Consider the following 15,212-nt stretch of genomic DNA (forward strand, 5'->3'; position numbering starts at 1 on the left):
GGTGATTTGCTATGTAGTAATACATAGCTAGGACAGAAAAGCATGCCTGGACAGAAGCTAGAAGCAGGACTTCCCATTCTGAGGGTATGGGAGGCTCTTCCTCAGAGGCACCTGATATGTGTGAGGCTCTGGGACAATAAACTCTAGCCACTTCAGTTTGCTGCGTTTCTTCAGCTTCAGAATCAGTGATGGCACGTCCACTGTCTTAGCCTTAGATCGGAACGTTGAGTAACAACGCCAGTTTATCTGCAGCCAAAGGAAAAGAGGCAATTGCTGTAAAGCATATGTGAATGAAGGAAGTGCTTTGGTTTTTATACCCTCAGCTGTAACAGAGCACTTCAAACTAGTGGCTTTAAGCAACATAGACAGGACTTCTTTAGGATACACATGAGTTGTTTTTCTCATTTCTGTGACAAAATATTTCACAAATGCAGCACCAAGGAGGAAGGATCTATTTTGGCTCATGGCTTGAGGGCACAATGAATATGGTGGAGAAAGGCAGCATGGCTGGTCACACCACATCTGCAAGTGTCCGTGCTCGCTGGCTGGCTTTCTCCTGTCTTCTCTTTTCTCAGGGTAGAGTCCATGTGTTTCTGCTTCTTTGGGGAACTTGGTTCCTCTGTCTTTCTCAGCTTGAGGTCTTTCGCATTCCTGGGCTTGGGCACCTCTTCCTTCACTTTTAAAGTTTGCATTTCCTTGTTTCTTTATGTGTCACATGTAATGGGAGGCGGAGCTTTGTGTCCTGCCCACCCCTCCCCCCACCCCATCATACCTAGCAGTTGCTTCCCAAATGACCATGCAGAGGCTTATAGTAATTATAAATGCTTGGCTGATGGATGGCTCAGGCTTATTACTGACTAGCTCTTACATTTAAGGTAACCCATATTTCTTATCTATGCTTTGCCACATGGTTCATGGCTTGTTACCCGATTTTCTACACAACTTGCTGGCATCTGCTGACTCTGCCTTTCCTCTTCCCAGAATTCTTTCTGTGTCAGGCTGTCTTGACCAATCTCTTCCTGCCCAGTTATCGGCCAGTCAGCTCTTTATTAACAACCACAGCAGTGCACATTTACAGTGTACAAAGATTGTTCCACAACAGTCCGTCTTTTTCTAGGTCTCTTTCTGCCTCCCATTCTCACTCTAAAGGATGGTCGTGATTGTTTTGGGTTGGGTCCATTCTGATAACTAGGAACATCTCTCCACCTCAGATTTGGGGACTTATTCACACCTGTGAAGGCCTCTGACTTTTAGGTAACATAATCACTGGTGACAGGGACAAGTGTGAACAGTGTGAGGACTATTGTCCTGCCTACTGTAGTAGGAAAAAGTAGAATGGATGCTCTGGGGATTTAACGACCTAAAAACAGTGCTGTTGCTCGAATTTTAAAATGGTCTTAAAAAAACAACAACAACAACAACTCTGGTGCCTGATATTGGGGTAAATGCTGAAAGATCAGAGAGACAAAGGAAGAAGCTACAGCTGTTTCTCACCTCGCCAACTCCACAAATCCTCAGACTAAATGTCTCTGAAAGAGGCCCAGTCAAAAAGCCTTCCAGCATAAAAGGCTTATGCTAAAAAACTTTAATTGCCCTCTCCTTGAGCCTTATATACCTTTCTCTGCCCAGCCATATTCCGTCCTAGTACTGGGATTAAAGGTGTGTGCCACCACTGCCCGGCTCTGTTTCCCTCCTAGACTGAATCAATTTCATGTAGTCCAAGCTGGCTTTGAACTCACAGAGATCCAAATGGATCTCTGCCTCCCAAGTGCTAGGATTAAAGGTGTGTGCCACCGCTGCCAGGCTTTATGTTTCATCTAGTGGCTTGTTCTGTCCTCTGTCCTTCAGGCACATTTTATTAGGGTACACAATGTTTCATCTCACATGGCAGTATTTACAGTACTCATTCTGCTTTATGTTTTTATTTTATTCTTTTATGTAACTTACTGGGTAAACTTTCCTCTTTTTTGCATTAAAACAGATTGCCCATAAACATTCAACTTATATTCATTTATATGGGGGCCATTACAGATACTATGCACCATCACAGTGTATTTCTGTATTTAGAGATGATACTATTTATAATCTTGAGACAGCACAAAAGTCATGTACTTTTTTTCTCCTTTCTCTTTTACTATCATATTATCATTGTCTGTTGTTGCTCTTTCTCTTTAATGCTTGAATCAGCATGATGAGGAAGGAATTAAAAGATATGAGTTGACAAGATGGCTCAGTGGGTAAAGGTCCTTGCCACCAAGCCCCAGGACCCTGAGTTTAATCCTGGGTCCCACATGGTAGAAGGTGAGAACCAAATACTGAAAGCTGTGCCCCAACCTCTACATGTACACTATGACCCACACATATACACATACATATAAGTAACACATGTAACTGAATTTTTTAAAATGTTTGACTTTTATTTTTGTGTAACAGGAAAGATTTGGCTGCAAATAACTAAACTAACATCTTTCAAAAACGGGAACAATAAAATCCACAAAAAGAAATTCAGATAGGTTGTTCCAGGTGGGTAGATTGAGTGGCTCTGTGATGTCACGCAAAAGCCCAGTGCTCTGTATTTTTGTTTGTTTGTTTGTTTTATCAAGCTCTGTCCTGCTAGGAAAAAGACGTCTGTAATTCAATGTCTGTATCTTTATACAACCCTGACTGAAGATAACACATTAATTCTCCCTAGGGTAAATCAAATGTCTCGAAACAACAGCACATTTTATCTCTTGTGCTTTTGGTGTATCAGGGGTTTGGGAGCAGGCTGGCTATAGCTCAGGGTCTTTGCTGAGACTTGCTGTGAGAATGAACCATGAGTGCCAACACCTTTGGCCTTGACTGAGGGTGGAGGTCAAGTTCAAGATGATTCATTCACATGGCTAGCTAAGTGTGTGAGTGTCAGCAGGGTACAGTGGCCAACTTCCTCTAGAACAGTGTGGCTCACTGGAGGTGGTTTCTGTTCACCAGGGGACCCTGAATGGTTTTTGGTTCTCACAATTGCAGAGGTGCCATTGATGTTTACTGGGTCAGATGAATGAATCTGGTGAGTCTCCTGTACTGTCCAGGAAAGCCTCCTCCTACAACACAGAACACCGGCCCCAAATGTCAGCAGTGCTAAGGCTGAGAAACTGTGTTACAGAACAAGTGATTTGAGAAGAAGCTAAAGGTTGGGCACGTCGTTCAGCTCCTGGCTTTGGAAGGCCTGTGCGGTCTGTCTTGGAAGGACTCACGGGAACCTGTGAGTAGTGGCGTCATCTTGGGATGACTTTCACCACAGCAAGTTCAGTTGACAACTGAGTGTCAGGTGTCTTCCCTGTCCTCCCCATGTGCTCTCTTGTCATTTTGTCTTCAAAAAAGATTTATTTGTTTTTATTTTATCTGTGTAGATGTTTTTCCTGCATGCATGTCTTTGTACCACAAGCAAGCATGTCTGGTGTCCCCAAGGGGAGAAAAGGACATTGGATCTCCTGGAACTGGACTTAGAGATTGTTGTTAGTTGCCACGGAGATGCTGGGGATCCAACTAGGGTCCTCTGAAAGAGCAGTCGGTGCTCTCAAACTCTGGTCCATCTCTTCAGAGTCTCGCTATAATTTTCCAAGAGAAAAACTCTCTCTGTAACTCCCCACAGACTTCACCTCTCATTATTCAGTGTTCTGGGATGAGCATATGTTTAGACTAAACATAAAGAGAGAGAATAGTCTTTCTGGGCTGAGCTGAGGTCTTTGGAGCTGGGGAGAGCCTATACTTGTAAACACATTGAGAATAAATTTTCAAAATCAGTTTATCAATAATGAAGGAAGAGAAGAGTTTTGAGTAGGCAACAGAGTTGTCTGGATTAGGGTAGCTCAGTGGTAGAGCAATTATCTAGGATGTGTGATGCTCTAGGTTCCTATATGAGCCACTTCCCAAGTTTCCTTGTGTGGCTGTGATAAAAATACCCTGGAAACAAGCAACTTAGGGGAGAAATGGTTTATTTTAGCTCACAGTTCCAGAGTACAGTAAAGAGGCCACAGCAGTAGGAGCTTGAAACAGCTGGACATATCATATTCATAGTTAAGAGCAGATAGAAATAAATGCAACCATGTTTACTTATGCTTACAAAATTCAGAATTCTCTGTCACCCTTAATGGGCTGGATCTTTCTACATTTATTAAGGGAATAAAAAAATCCTTACAGGCATGACTAAAGCTCAAACTGATCTAGGCATCTATCATTTAATCTCTCTCTCTCTCTCTCTGTCTCTCTGTCTCTGTCTCTCTCTCACATCACACATGCACACACTCATACACACACATACATACACATGTGCTGCTTTTATTATCCCTGTATTTTGTATCACATATCTTTTAAAAAGATCTTTTCTTCTATCTCTTTGGTAGAACACATTTTCTAACAATAACTTCAAGAATGATCATTTTCCTAGTTAATTTCAGCTATGAACTTGACATAGCCCAGAATAAATCTAAAGGAGTCTCAACTGAAGGGAAGCCTGGATCATATTGGGCTATGGGCATATCTGTAGGGACTCTGTGTGTGTGTGTGTGTGTGTGTGAGAGAGAGAGAGAGAGAGAGAGAGAGAGAGAGAGAGAGAGAGAGAGAGAGAGAGATTGACTGGTTTGAGAGGGTTCTGGCCTTGGTGAGTGGCACCATTCCTAGGCAGCTGACCTGGGCTATATAAGAAAGATAAATGAGCAAGCTAAAGGGAGCAAGGCAGTCAGCATCATTCCTCCATGGTCTCTGCTTGATCTCCCTCAGTGATGGACTGTTATCTGAAGAATAAAATGAAATAAATCCTTCCATCCCCAAGTCCCTTTCGGTCATGGTGTTTATCACAGCACAAGGACAAAGCAGCCTGGAAGAGTTAGTCCTCTCAATCCTTACCCACCTGAAGATGCTTGTCACTGTTTTGTGCTTCTGGTCAAGTAGAGTTAGATAAAGCATTATAGTTTAAAGCATCTCCCTTGTGACCCCTGGCTCTGGCTACCCCCATGCTGGTGAGAAGTAGACAGCTAGTTGGCAGTTCCTCGTGGCTCTCACGCTCTGGAATTCTACAATGATGTGTTGGAGTGTGGCATTCTGTTATGCGTTTTGTTGGGTACCAAGTAAGAACTTTCAAACAAGAGACACTGGAACAACTTCTACTGGGGTTTTGCTCCTTGTTTCCTTCTGTATATTATACACATCTCCTGTTAGATGCACATTGGAACTTCTGGATGGGTCTCCATGGTGCTTAGGTTTTCTGCTGTTGCAACAACGGAAAAAAACAAAAAAAAACAAAACAAAAACAAAAACAAATGAACAAACAACCTGGGCCTACTCTCCTATCATATACATTTACCCTTCTCTTAGTGTCAGTGTAACATGGTGGTGAAGAGCCTGAGTTCAAACCCTGGCCCAGCCACTTATGACTGTGCTGCTCTGGGTAAAATTAAACCTCTCTGTTCTTCTGTTAGTCTCCTGTAAAATAAATATGCTAATAATATTGGTTACTTCGTTAGGCAACAAGTACTAAATATGTAAATACCTGAATGTTTTCTTAGTCCATTTTTGACTACCAAAGTAAACTGCCTCAGAGTAGGTCATTTTAGATACAACAGAGCTGGAGAGGTGGCTCAGAGGTTAAGAGCACTGGCTGTTCTTCCAGAGGTCCTGAGTTCAATCCCCAGCAACCACATGGTGGCTCACAATCATCTGTAATGAGATCTGGCGCCCTCTTCTGGCATGTAGACAGAACAGTGTATGTGTAATAAATAAATAAATCTTTAAAAAAAAAAGAGGGCAATAAAAAAAAGAAGAAGAAGTTCCTGTTAGATACAACAGAAATGTGTCGCTTATGTGCAGAGGCCAGAAAGTCCAAAACAAGGCACCAGCACTAGAGTCTGTTAAAACTGCTCCCAGAGAGGATGCCTTTGTGTCCTCAAGGGCACTGCTGTCATCCACAGGGTTCTGCATGATGTTCTCATCACTTAAGGGCACTGCCTCTTCACACTACCACTGTTGAGCTCATTCTTCAACATTTAATATTAAGGGTTTCACAAATATTCAGACCACAGCAAGTGCTCAGAATATGTATGATTTATTATATGATAATAAATTTATTCTTAATCCACACAATTATATTAACAATTACTTGTTCAATCTACTATGTTTTTATCTCAATATAGTCTTTTAAACATTTTTAGGTGTTTGTGTGTGTGTGTGTGCATGTGAAGTGCAGAGGTCAACTTTGGATGCATTTCTCAATCACTCTCCACCTGATTTTTTGAGACAGGGCCTCTCCTTGCTCCTGGTATTTGCTAGACTTACTGGCCAGTGCATCCCCCAGAGATGCTGCTGACTCCACTCCCCAGCACTGGGACTGCGGTATGTTGCTGCAGTAGGCCGTTTTCATATGGACACTGGGATTCAAATGCATGTTCTCAGGTTCCTGCAGCAAGCAGTGCACTAGTTGGGCTGTCTTCCTAGTACCCATAAAATGTGATTAAATAATCCTCTAACTAGTTTTGCAAAAACACCATGTTTTATGAATGCACATCCTGGATTATGCCTGGATTTAAAAGTGCACATTATAAGACTTTCTTGGGGCTGGAGAGATGGCTCAGGGTTTAAGAGCACTGCCTGCTCTCCCAAAGGACCTGGGTTCAATTCCCAGCACCCACATGGCAGCTCACAAATGTCTGTAATTCCAGTTCCAGGGGACCCAACACCCATGGCAAAACACCAATGTGCATAAAATAAAGGTAAATAAATAAATAAAAGACTTTATTGGTTTATTATCTTGGGTCTTGATTCAGTTTGCAGATTGAAGGCAGTGTCTTTCTTCTCCAGTGATATATTTCTGTGACCCACTGGTGACTGGGAGGTTGTCCATGTGTGCTCACCCTTGTGTGCAGAACTCTCACTTGCTTCTCTGTGGTGCTGTTCTGATTATTTGCTTTGCTGTGTGTGGTAGAAAGGGAACTGTACAGGGCTCGAGGGACACGGGCAGTTTTGGGGTGGGATTGTGTATTCCTGTTTCTTCCAGTAATTGGGGACCAGCACCCAGTGCCAGCTTGCCTCGCTGGTCCTAGCACCTGTGCTCCGTGCTGAAGCCGAGGAAGGAGAATGTGCCTCTGTGGCCCCAGCTATCACTGTATGTCTAAAATAATCTTATCTTTGACTGCCTACCAGCTTGTTTGTCTCTGTGGGGTGAGGGCTTTGTGTGACCCAGGCTCTTCAGGGCCTTGTATGATTTTTCACAGAATGATCTCCATGAATGGATCAGTGAATCAATGTTGTCCCTGGTCACTCACCACAATAATCATGCCTGTCCACGTAGCCTCAGTCTTTCCAAATCTCACCCATGCAGATGGCTGCTTCACGGCTATCCAGTCTTGCTGACTGAGGTCATCCAGACAGTGCTCTGGATAAGTGGCCAGTTGATTTTGCTTGTTTTAGAATCTTAATGTATGTTTAAAAATACTTTTCTGAGCTAGACATGGTGGCTCAGCACTTGGGAGGACCAAGAGTTCAAGGTCATCATCAGCTCTGTAGTGAGTTAGGAGCAAGCCTAGGCTACATTGGCAACCCTATACATGTTATTTCTGATTTCCACATTGTGATTTGAGTTGGCACACAAGGTGTTACTAAGCAACACTGAACATAACAGGGAGATGACCTCCTTTGACTTCTCTCTTTTACAAATACTTTTAAGATACAAGAATATTTCAAATATGTAAACATAACAAAACAATACAATGAATGCCCATCACTTGCAATCCATATTTAACAATTCCAAGCATCTAAAAGTACTTGTTTCAACTTTTAAAAACAAATCAAGCCTGGTAGCTTGCTTTCACGCCTTCCATCATGTCCTCTTCCTCCTCATCACTGGTCAGTTGGGCTGGGCCTTTCCCACCTGGGCTCCTCTTATCTCATATTACTCCACAGATAAACAGCAGCCCGCTGTGCTTTCCTGGCTCTTCACACAGGATGGAATGATCTCGGCTCCCCAAGTCCCTCAGATCTGTGAGGAGCAAATGGCATGTGGTCAGATCCTGATGACATGTCACTTGCTATTCTCTTTGTCCTGCCCAGTTATCATCAGCTGTCTAAACCTTCTTAGATGCTGGCCCTGGGTTCCATGCTTCTTGTCCGCCTTTGTGAGGTGGGGCTTTCATGTTACCCAGGCTGTTTTGGAAGAAAGTCAGAGTCTGGAGGAAGATATAGTCAACCAAAACATAATAAGAGCAGGTATATCTAGTGTAATGGAATATTCACCAGAGAAGACTGCTTGGACACAGGTTAAACCAATAGAAAGTCTTTATTAGCCAGCCAGCAACTACACTGGGTGTTTAGAATCCAAGGGTAGCCCTGAGCCTTTCTCGGGGTGAGTTTTTAAGCACACACACACACACACACACACACACGCACACGCACATGCACACGCACACACACACGCACACACACCAAACACAAACAAACAAATAAAAAACCATGCCCTGGGTTGACACATCTCAGTTAACAAGAATAGTTAGCCAGAAGCAGAACTACAGAAGCTCAAAAGCAAAGTTAGTCCATTTAGAGACTATCTCTATGGACTATGGACTTTAATGGAGCAGATCTTTGCTTTAGTTTTAGTAGGTGGTGCTGTCTACGTGCTGAGTTTTACAGCCTGAATGGTACTTCCATCATGGAGTGGCTTATGCTAAGGTCTGGGGACTTCTTTTCCACTAGTGACTTATGCTTTCTTTTAAATTAGACAAAAGGGAAAAATACTGTTGATAAGAGCACAGATTGTATTGGGACAGAAGGAAATGAGGACATTTATGCTGGAATAGCTGAAATCTTTAGTCACCTGGCCTAAAGAAAGGAGTTTGATATTTCTTCATAGGGCACACAGAGCTCTGTCCGATCCCATCTCTGCTTTCTCCTGGTCCCCAGATGTACCACCCTTCACCTGAAGTGGCTTCCTCCCTCTCACCTCCCCTAACTCTCTAGGGTGCCTTGCTGATCCCTCTTGAAGGCTTTTCCTGTGGCCAATACTCCTGCCCAAGCCTGCCTGACTCTCTGGCTTCCTCTCTGCCTCAGAGGCGGCACTTCCTCAGTAGCAACCACAACACTATGGACTATTCTGAACTAATTCTACACACCAAAGAATTTTGTGCCAGTTATTAGGGTCAGGGGAAAAGACCTTTTGTGATGTTTCATATAGCTCTGTGTTAATTTTCCACAGGAAAAAGGGTCTATCTCCTATTTTCAAGTTTGAAGTTATAAGCATCATCCTGCTTAGGAATTTCAGTACCTAATCTGAAATGACTTTCTTTCACCTGGAGACATGTTCCTGATGAAGGGTGAGAATAAAAACATAACACACAAGAGAAACAGCGGTGGTGGGGAAGATGGCTTTTATACCATTCCTTCACAGTGCTTAAAGTTCCGCACCCATTACACAAGCTGAATGACTTCATTAGGGAATTCAAGGTCAAATAGAGCCCTTTAAATATTTTAAAACATTAAAAAAATACTCAGCATATAACCTTTAGAGGCACAGCTCCCAGACCACTGCTGACATTTGCATGCTATGGTACCAGCCTTCTTAGTGTCATGGTACAGTTCTACTGAGCATGAATTCACTGGAGTGAGTCCAGGCCAAAACAGGCGGGCAAACCCCAGCTGCATTAGCAGGGATTCGTTCATTTGTTCACTTGACATAATCTGAAGCTCATATGTAGTCCACGCGTCATGATTTAAGAAGTAGCAGCAGCCCCCGTGTTGGTGTACACTTGTGATCTGAGTACTTGGGAAGTGTTTGCAGGAGAATGAGTTCAAAGCCATCCTCGGCTCCATAGTGAATTAGAAGCCATCCGGAAGTACATGAGGTCTGGTCTCATAACCAAACCAAGCTAACCAACCAATAAAATAAATAAAACCCACCGCAAAACAAAACAAAGCAGAAAGCAGAGTCAAAACCCAAACCCGCAATGCACTTGGCCTGTCTTAGATATGAACATTTTCCGAGCCATTGATGGATCGAAGGGAGTGGGAAGAGTTCAGTATTAATGTTTTCTTCAAACGTATTTTTCGGGGCCAACCTAGGAGAGAGGAAGGTCTGAGCCAGGGTTGGGGAAGTGACTTCACACTTTTGATAACAGAAAGTCCTGTTATCACTGCAAACATCCAGCTTTTGTGTGAAAAAGCGGGCGAAGTCAAATCGCTCCCATGTCACGTCTTAATCTCCCCAAGCTAAACTTTCTCCATCAATCCGGGTGGGTCACTGGGGAAAGGCCACAGAGAAGGAAACGCTGGCTTCGGCGGCAGTGCGTCGCCCAATTAATGTTGGTCTGGGAGTCACCTGAAGCCTTCGAGCTACTGCACCCAGGGAGCAAGCTTGCTTTTCAATTCGGTCATTTCCATGGGGAATTGCGGCACTCTCAGGTCCTGGGTGTGGCGATGTCGAGATGGAGCTCACATCTCCAGGCTTTCCACCTTCTGGCCAATCTACCCAGCTGAGAGAGCTACGGATGATCCGGGCCGGCCTTCCTGCAACTCGGGAACCGCGAACAACCGCGACCCTGTGGCCACTGCCAGGTGCCAAAGCCAAGCTGCGCGCTCTGAGCGTGTGAGCTTCTCCCCAACCCGCTCTGCGCCGGGAGGCGGATCCCCTTCCCTGCGCACAAGTCCTTATATGCACCGGTTGCACCGGCCCGCCTTTACTCCAGCCCCACAAATAATTAATGGGGGACGGAGGACGCTGCTGTCATTCCCCGCTGCCTCTCCTCACTACCCTTTTCACCATTAGAGCATCTGAACCCAGTCAAGAAACCCCAAGATGCAATCGAAGGGCCATTTTGGTGCATTGCACAAATTGGACACATTAAAAAATAGCCTTCGGGTCCTTACACAGCGAGGTTCAAGATCGGCTTTTCCGATTCAGCACTATTAACCCGCAAAAGCTGGGGCGGAAAGGGTGCGTGCCCCTCCCCCACCCTGGCTAGTGCAGAGGGACCCGGTCAGGAAGCGCGGCCTCTCCCCAGTCGGAGACCACGCCTCTCCTCCCCCCCACTCCTCCCAGGAAGCGGTGATAGACAGTTCTGTGTGGTTCTCCACCCCCACCCCCCAGCTGAGTGGAGGAGTTGATATGTCTCATTATAACAGCCAATGCAGCCGCCATCCACGCACAAGCAAAGAAGCATGTCCCATTTAAATACACCCACGCAGCCCCAGCGCCCTTAGCCGATCAGGGCGCGCAGCCCACACGCACCGCGGCTCCCGGCTTGGAGATCCGCGCAGGTCGGGCTCCCGGATCCCGCGGATCGACGCTCTCGGAAGATCGGGATCGGACTCTTGTGGGGCCTGGGTGGGCGGGGGAGGCTGGGCCCCGGGCCTCTCTGGCGGACAGCCGCATGAGGACGCGAGCGAAATAGACCAGGGTGGAATTGCCAAGGCAGACGCTTCGGGGTGGTTTGGTCCATTTCTCCCGCGAAGAGTCGACATGGCGAGCGACTCCCCAGCTCGCAGCCTGGATGAAATCGATCTCTCCGCCCTGAGGGTGAGCAGAACGTGTCTTTTTCCTTTCTTTCCAATGGTCTGGGGCTGGGCGAGGGAACGTCCCCTGGCTTCCTGTCCTGATTCCGGGGCAGCGGATGGGGTTCTAGGCTGAGTCTCTACCCCTACAGCAGGGTCTGGGCTGCCCTTGTGCTCCTCGGCTGTTCCCGGGCTCCACAAGGAAGCTGGTGGACCTTATGTCAGTTTCGTCTTCGGTTGGTGTAAGAAAATTACATGAAAGGCTTGTGTGTGTGTGTGTGTGTGTGTGTGTGTGTGTGTGTGTGTGTGTGTGTGCATCCGAGCAACCGTCTCGTGCCAAGGCGCGAGACCCGGCTGCTCCTGGATGCAAAAAGAATCTCCTCAAGAATAAAAGAATAAAGGCACTGGCCCCTCAGGTTTGCCAGCTACCTGCAAGATGCTATCGTGAGCCTAGCTGTCCCCACCAGCCGACCCTGCCGCTCCAAGGGACACTAATTGCTGTTCCGGGCTGGTCTGGTAGATGGTAACTGGCTCCCCTCCCGGGTTCTGCCTCCCAAGCGAGGGCCAGGCTCAGCGCTTCCCTAAACGCCAGTAGGCACTCACCTTTATCTGCGGTTTGAACTCAGCCCTGCCTATGCCTTTCTAACTCGGTGACTGTGACCTTTCAGTTTTATGGCTGAACTTCAGCAGGTGAAAGGGACGCTTTAGCTGTTTCTCCCCACCACACCGGAACTCCCTGGAGAGACTATGTGTGCGTGTGCGTGGTGTGTGTGTGTGTGTGTGTGTGTGTGTGTGTGTGTCTGTCTGTCTGTCTGTCTGTCTGTCTGTCTGTCTTTCTCCCGGGTCTGTGACCAGTCCTTTGTAGAACACCTCCCTCCCCCCAGCTCTACTGCTTTGCCTTTACCGTCTCCTGAAACACCTCAGACGTCGTTCCATTGTATTGAATAAGACTTTAGTGATCTAGAATCCATTTTGCTGTTGTTTGGAGATCATAATGCCAGGAATCCCATTGCAGCCTCGACGCTTCCCCACCCCCACCCCTAATCCCAGCACGCTCCTTCGGGGAAGGGAGCCCAGCGTTCTTGCCATTTTAATTAGATGCTGCCTGCCAGGAAGCGGGTAAGGAGGGGTGGTGGCGGTGGCAGCAGCAGGGATCTGAGAAAGATTGGACACCAATCTCAGTACGACTAGTTTCTTCCTCTCCCGAACTAAAAATAAAATAAAGAGCAAATGCATATGCTTGATGCCCCAAGGGTAGGTGAGACTGAAGGCTGGTGGCTCACGTCACCCACTGCTAGGATGGGTGGAAGTTCAGTGTCCTCCGGAACACACTGTGAGACTGATGCTCAGCCTTGGGGCCGTTTACCTGTGTCTCCTGCCCTTACCTCTTTCTCTACAGACATTTATAAATGCTACCTACCTGTCTGATCGAAGTGGTACTTTTTCTTCAGGCTCTATGAACCTCTGTTCCGTCCACACCTTGAATCCTTGGCCCTTTCCTTATCTTTTGGTCCAGAGAGACAAGGATCCAGAGAGGCAGTGCTCAGGTTGAGAACTGACTGCCCTTTGAAACGGGCTGCGGTGATAGTGAGGCAGCAAAAGCTCATTCATGCATGATTACAGTAAGCTGTCTGTTTCTCTAGAGCCCAAAGGCCACATCCAGAACCAGTGGGCAGCTGAGTGTGGGGGTTGGGAGCAGAATGGGTGCTTTGGGCAAGTAAGTGTATGTGTGCTCTCTTTTACTCTCCTTCTGGCTGGGAGTTGCTGCGGGTGAGTTAATCAGGTAGACCAGTGGCCCAGACTTGGGGAGGAAGGAGTGGCTAAGAGGTAAGCCTGAACAATGAGCCAGGCTTGTGATTTAGCTGAGCCAGGATCATAGCATCATTCTCCCTGACATGAGTTTTAAGTTGAGGGGTGGGGGAATTGGCTCCTGTGGGCAAGATTCTCTAAGATGGCAAGCACAGAAGCTGTCATCAGAGCTACTTGGTTCACACTGGGGAGACGTGGGTGCCCTGCAACCTGTGTGTGGAGCAGGTATCTTTGCATGATGATTCCCTGGGATCCCTCTTTGTCACCCAGGAAGATCAATGAACTCGCTGCCTGCACTGGGGTATGCAAAGAGCTAGGACTACAGCTACTGGGGAGTCTGGGGAGCTGCTGGCTGGAAGACTTATGCAGATAGGCAGACACTTGTACTCAGCAGGCCTGGGAGCTTCAGGCAGTCTTGTGGTGGAGGAGGCCTGCAGATAGGTTTGTCTCCCAGGGCTAGTGGGTGGGCCACACACATCAGAGTGTAGATGGTGGCTGGCTCCCCAGATGTGGAAACTTTGATTTCTAACCTTGCAGTAGAGCCTGTAAGGGAGCACCTCCTGAGGAAAAGCCTGACCCCTGAAATGCAGGCAAGGTCAGTGAGTCAGCTTGCCAGCCCCTCCATATTCCCATGGCTCTTTAATGTATACAATCAATGCTCTTTGTAAACCCTGTGCTTGGTGGTTTAAAAGCAGCTCCTGTCTAGAGAGGCCTTTCCCCTTCTGACTTTGGGGGCTCATTGTTCTCAACCAGTGATCCCAGACTGGGCCCTGTCTAAAATTCCCCCAAATAGGAACAATGCGTAATTCAAACCAGAGCAGCCAGTATCCCTATCACTTAAATCATGCAAGATTTGGGTGTCTTGGTTGTTGTTGTTTGTTTTGTTTTGTGCGTGGGAAATAAAGTGGGGTCTTTCGTTAGAAAACAGATCATCAAAATTCAACTTTCTGAGTCCTCATCTCAGAGTTCAGGAGCTCAACTAAGTCTTGGGTGTTGGGTAGGGATGGGTTCATAGATGGATGCTGGAAAAGAACTGGCATTCCTCCCTTGTGTCATCTGGGAGACTGAAGCCCAGAGAGGGGAAGTCTGTTGTCCAAGGTCACACAGCCAAAGGGGAGATAAAGCAGCTGGAGGAGAGAATCTATGGTTCCCGACTCCTCAGTCTTCTAAGACACATCATCTGTAGCTGAAAAGGAAATTGGTAACATGTCTTCTGCTTGGGGGTCGGGGGAAGGGGAAGCCAAGAGAAGTCACTGGACCAGGGTCAAGGAATTTTTTTTCATAAAAGTGGAAAACCTGTCAGCAGCAGAGAACTTATCAATGCAAGTGAGCAGAGCTATTAGGCACCTTTGGAATTTATCTTGTCCCACCTTCTTTCAATCCCTTCTTTACAGGCAAATGGCAATCTAAATCATGTAGCACAGATGGTTGCCCTGCACGGATAGCCTCTCAGTAACCTATCTCCATGTGAACATGTCCCAGGGGTCCGTCCAGACATGCACATTATTCAGATGCCTCTGTGTGTGAGGTTCCTGGCGTCCATAGACGATTTGTGCAATGACTGTAGATTCGGATATTACATACAGTATTATGGACATAAACTCTGTCTATGTGGGTGTATGAAAATGTGTGTACATGCACACTGACTACTGCAAACAATCCCCTATTTAGACCTGGGCTTGAGTCATGCCTGCTTGAGACATCCTCGTATTAGCAGATGAAATGATCCACCATGATGCACGACTGCCTATGAGGGAGCTCTTCCAGAAAGCTTTTTGAAGATTATCAGGTTTCTGAACTGGAGCACACTGGCTCTCCCCAGCTTGGCCCACAGTGTCAGATGTTCAAGGTCAGTGCTGCTGACCCTGTGCTTTCAGCTTGGAGCAGGACTCAGA

General features: G+C 46.5%; 1 protein-coding gene across 8 annotated transcripts in view; it reads left to right on the forward strand.

Moving 5' to 3' along the window:
- The first annotated feature begins 11,054 nt into the window (after positions 1-11,054).
- The window catches only part of Tnik (TRAF2 and NCK interacting kinase), a 423,448-nt gene continuing 419,290 nt past the window's right edge, over positions 11,055-15,212 (forward strand). For 3 of the 8 annotated variants that reach the window (XM_036189717.1, XM_036189718.1, XM_036189723.1), the window contains exon 1: positions 11,055-11,533. In XM_036189717.1, coding sequence (XP_036045610.1) covers positions 11,477-11,533 — 57 coding nt within the window. In that variant the 5' untranslated portion in view covers positions 11,055-11,476. The remainder of the gene's footprint in view (positions 11,534-15,212) is intronic. The other 5 variants (XM_036189714.1, XM_036189715.1, XM_036189719.1 and 2 more) reach the window with 3 other exon arrangements.

Source organism: Onychomys torridus, chromosome 6 (genome assembly GCF_903995425.1).
Source record: "Onychomys torridus chromosome 6, mOncTor1.1, whole genome shotgun sequence".
Lineage (NCBI taxonomy): Eukaryota > Metazoa > Chordata > Mammalia > Rodentia > Cricetidae > Onychomys > Onychomys torridus.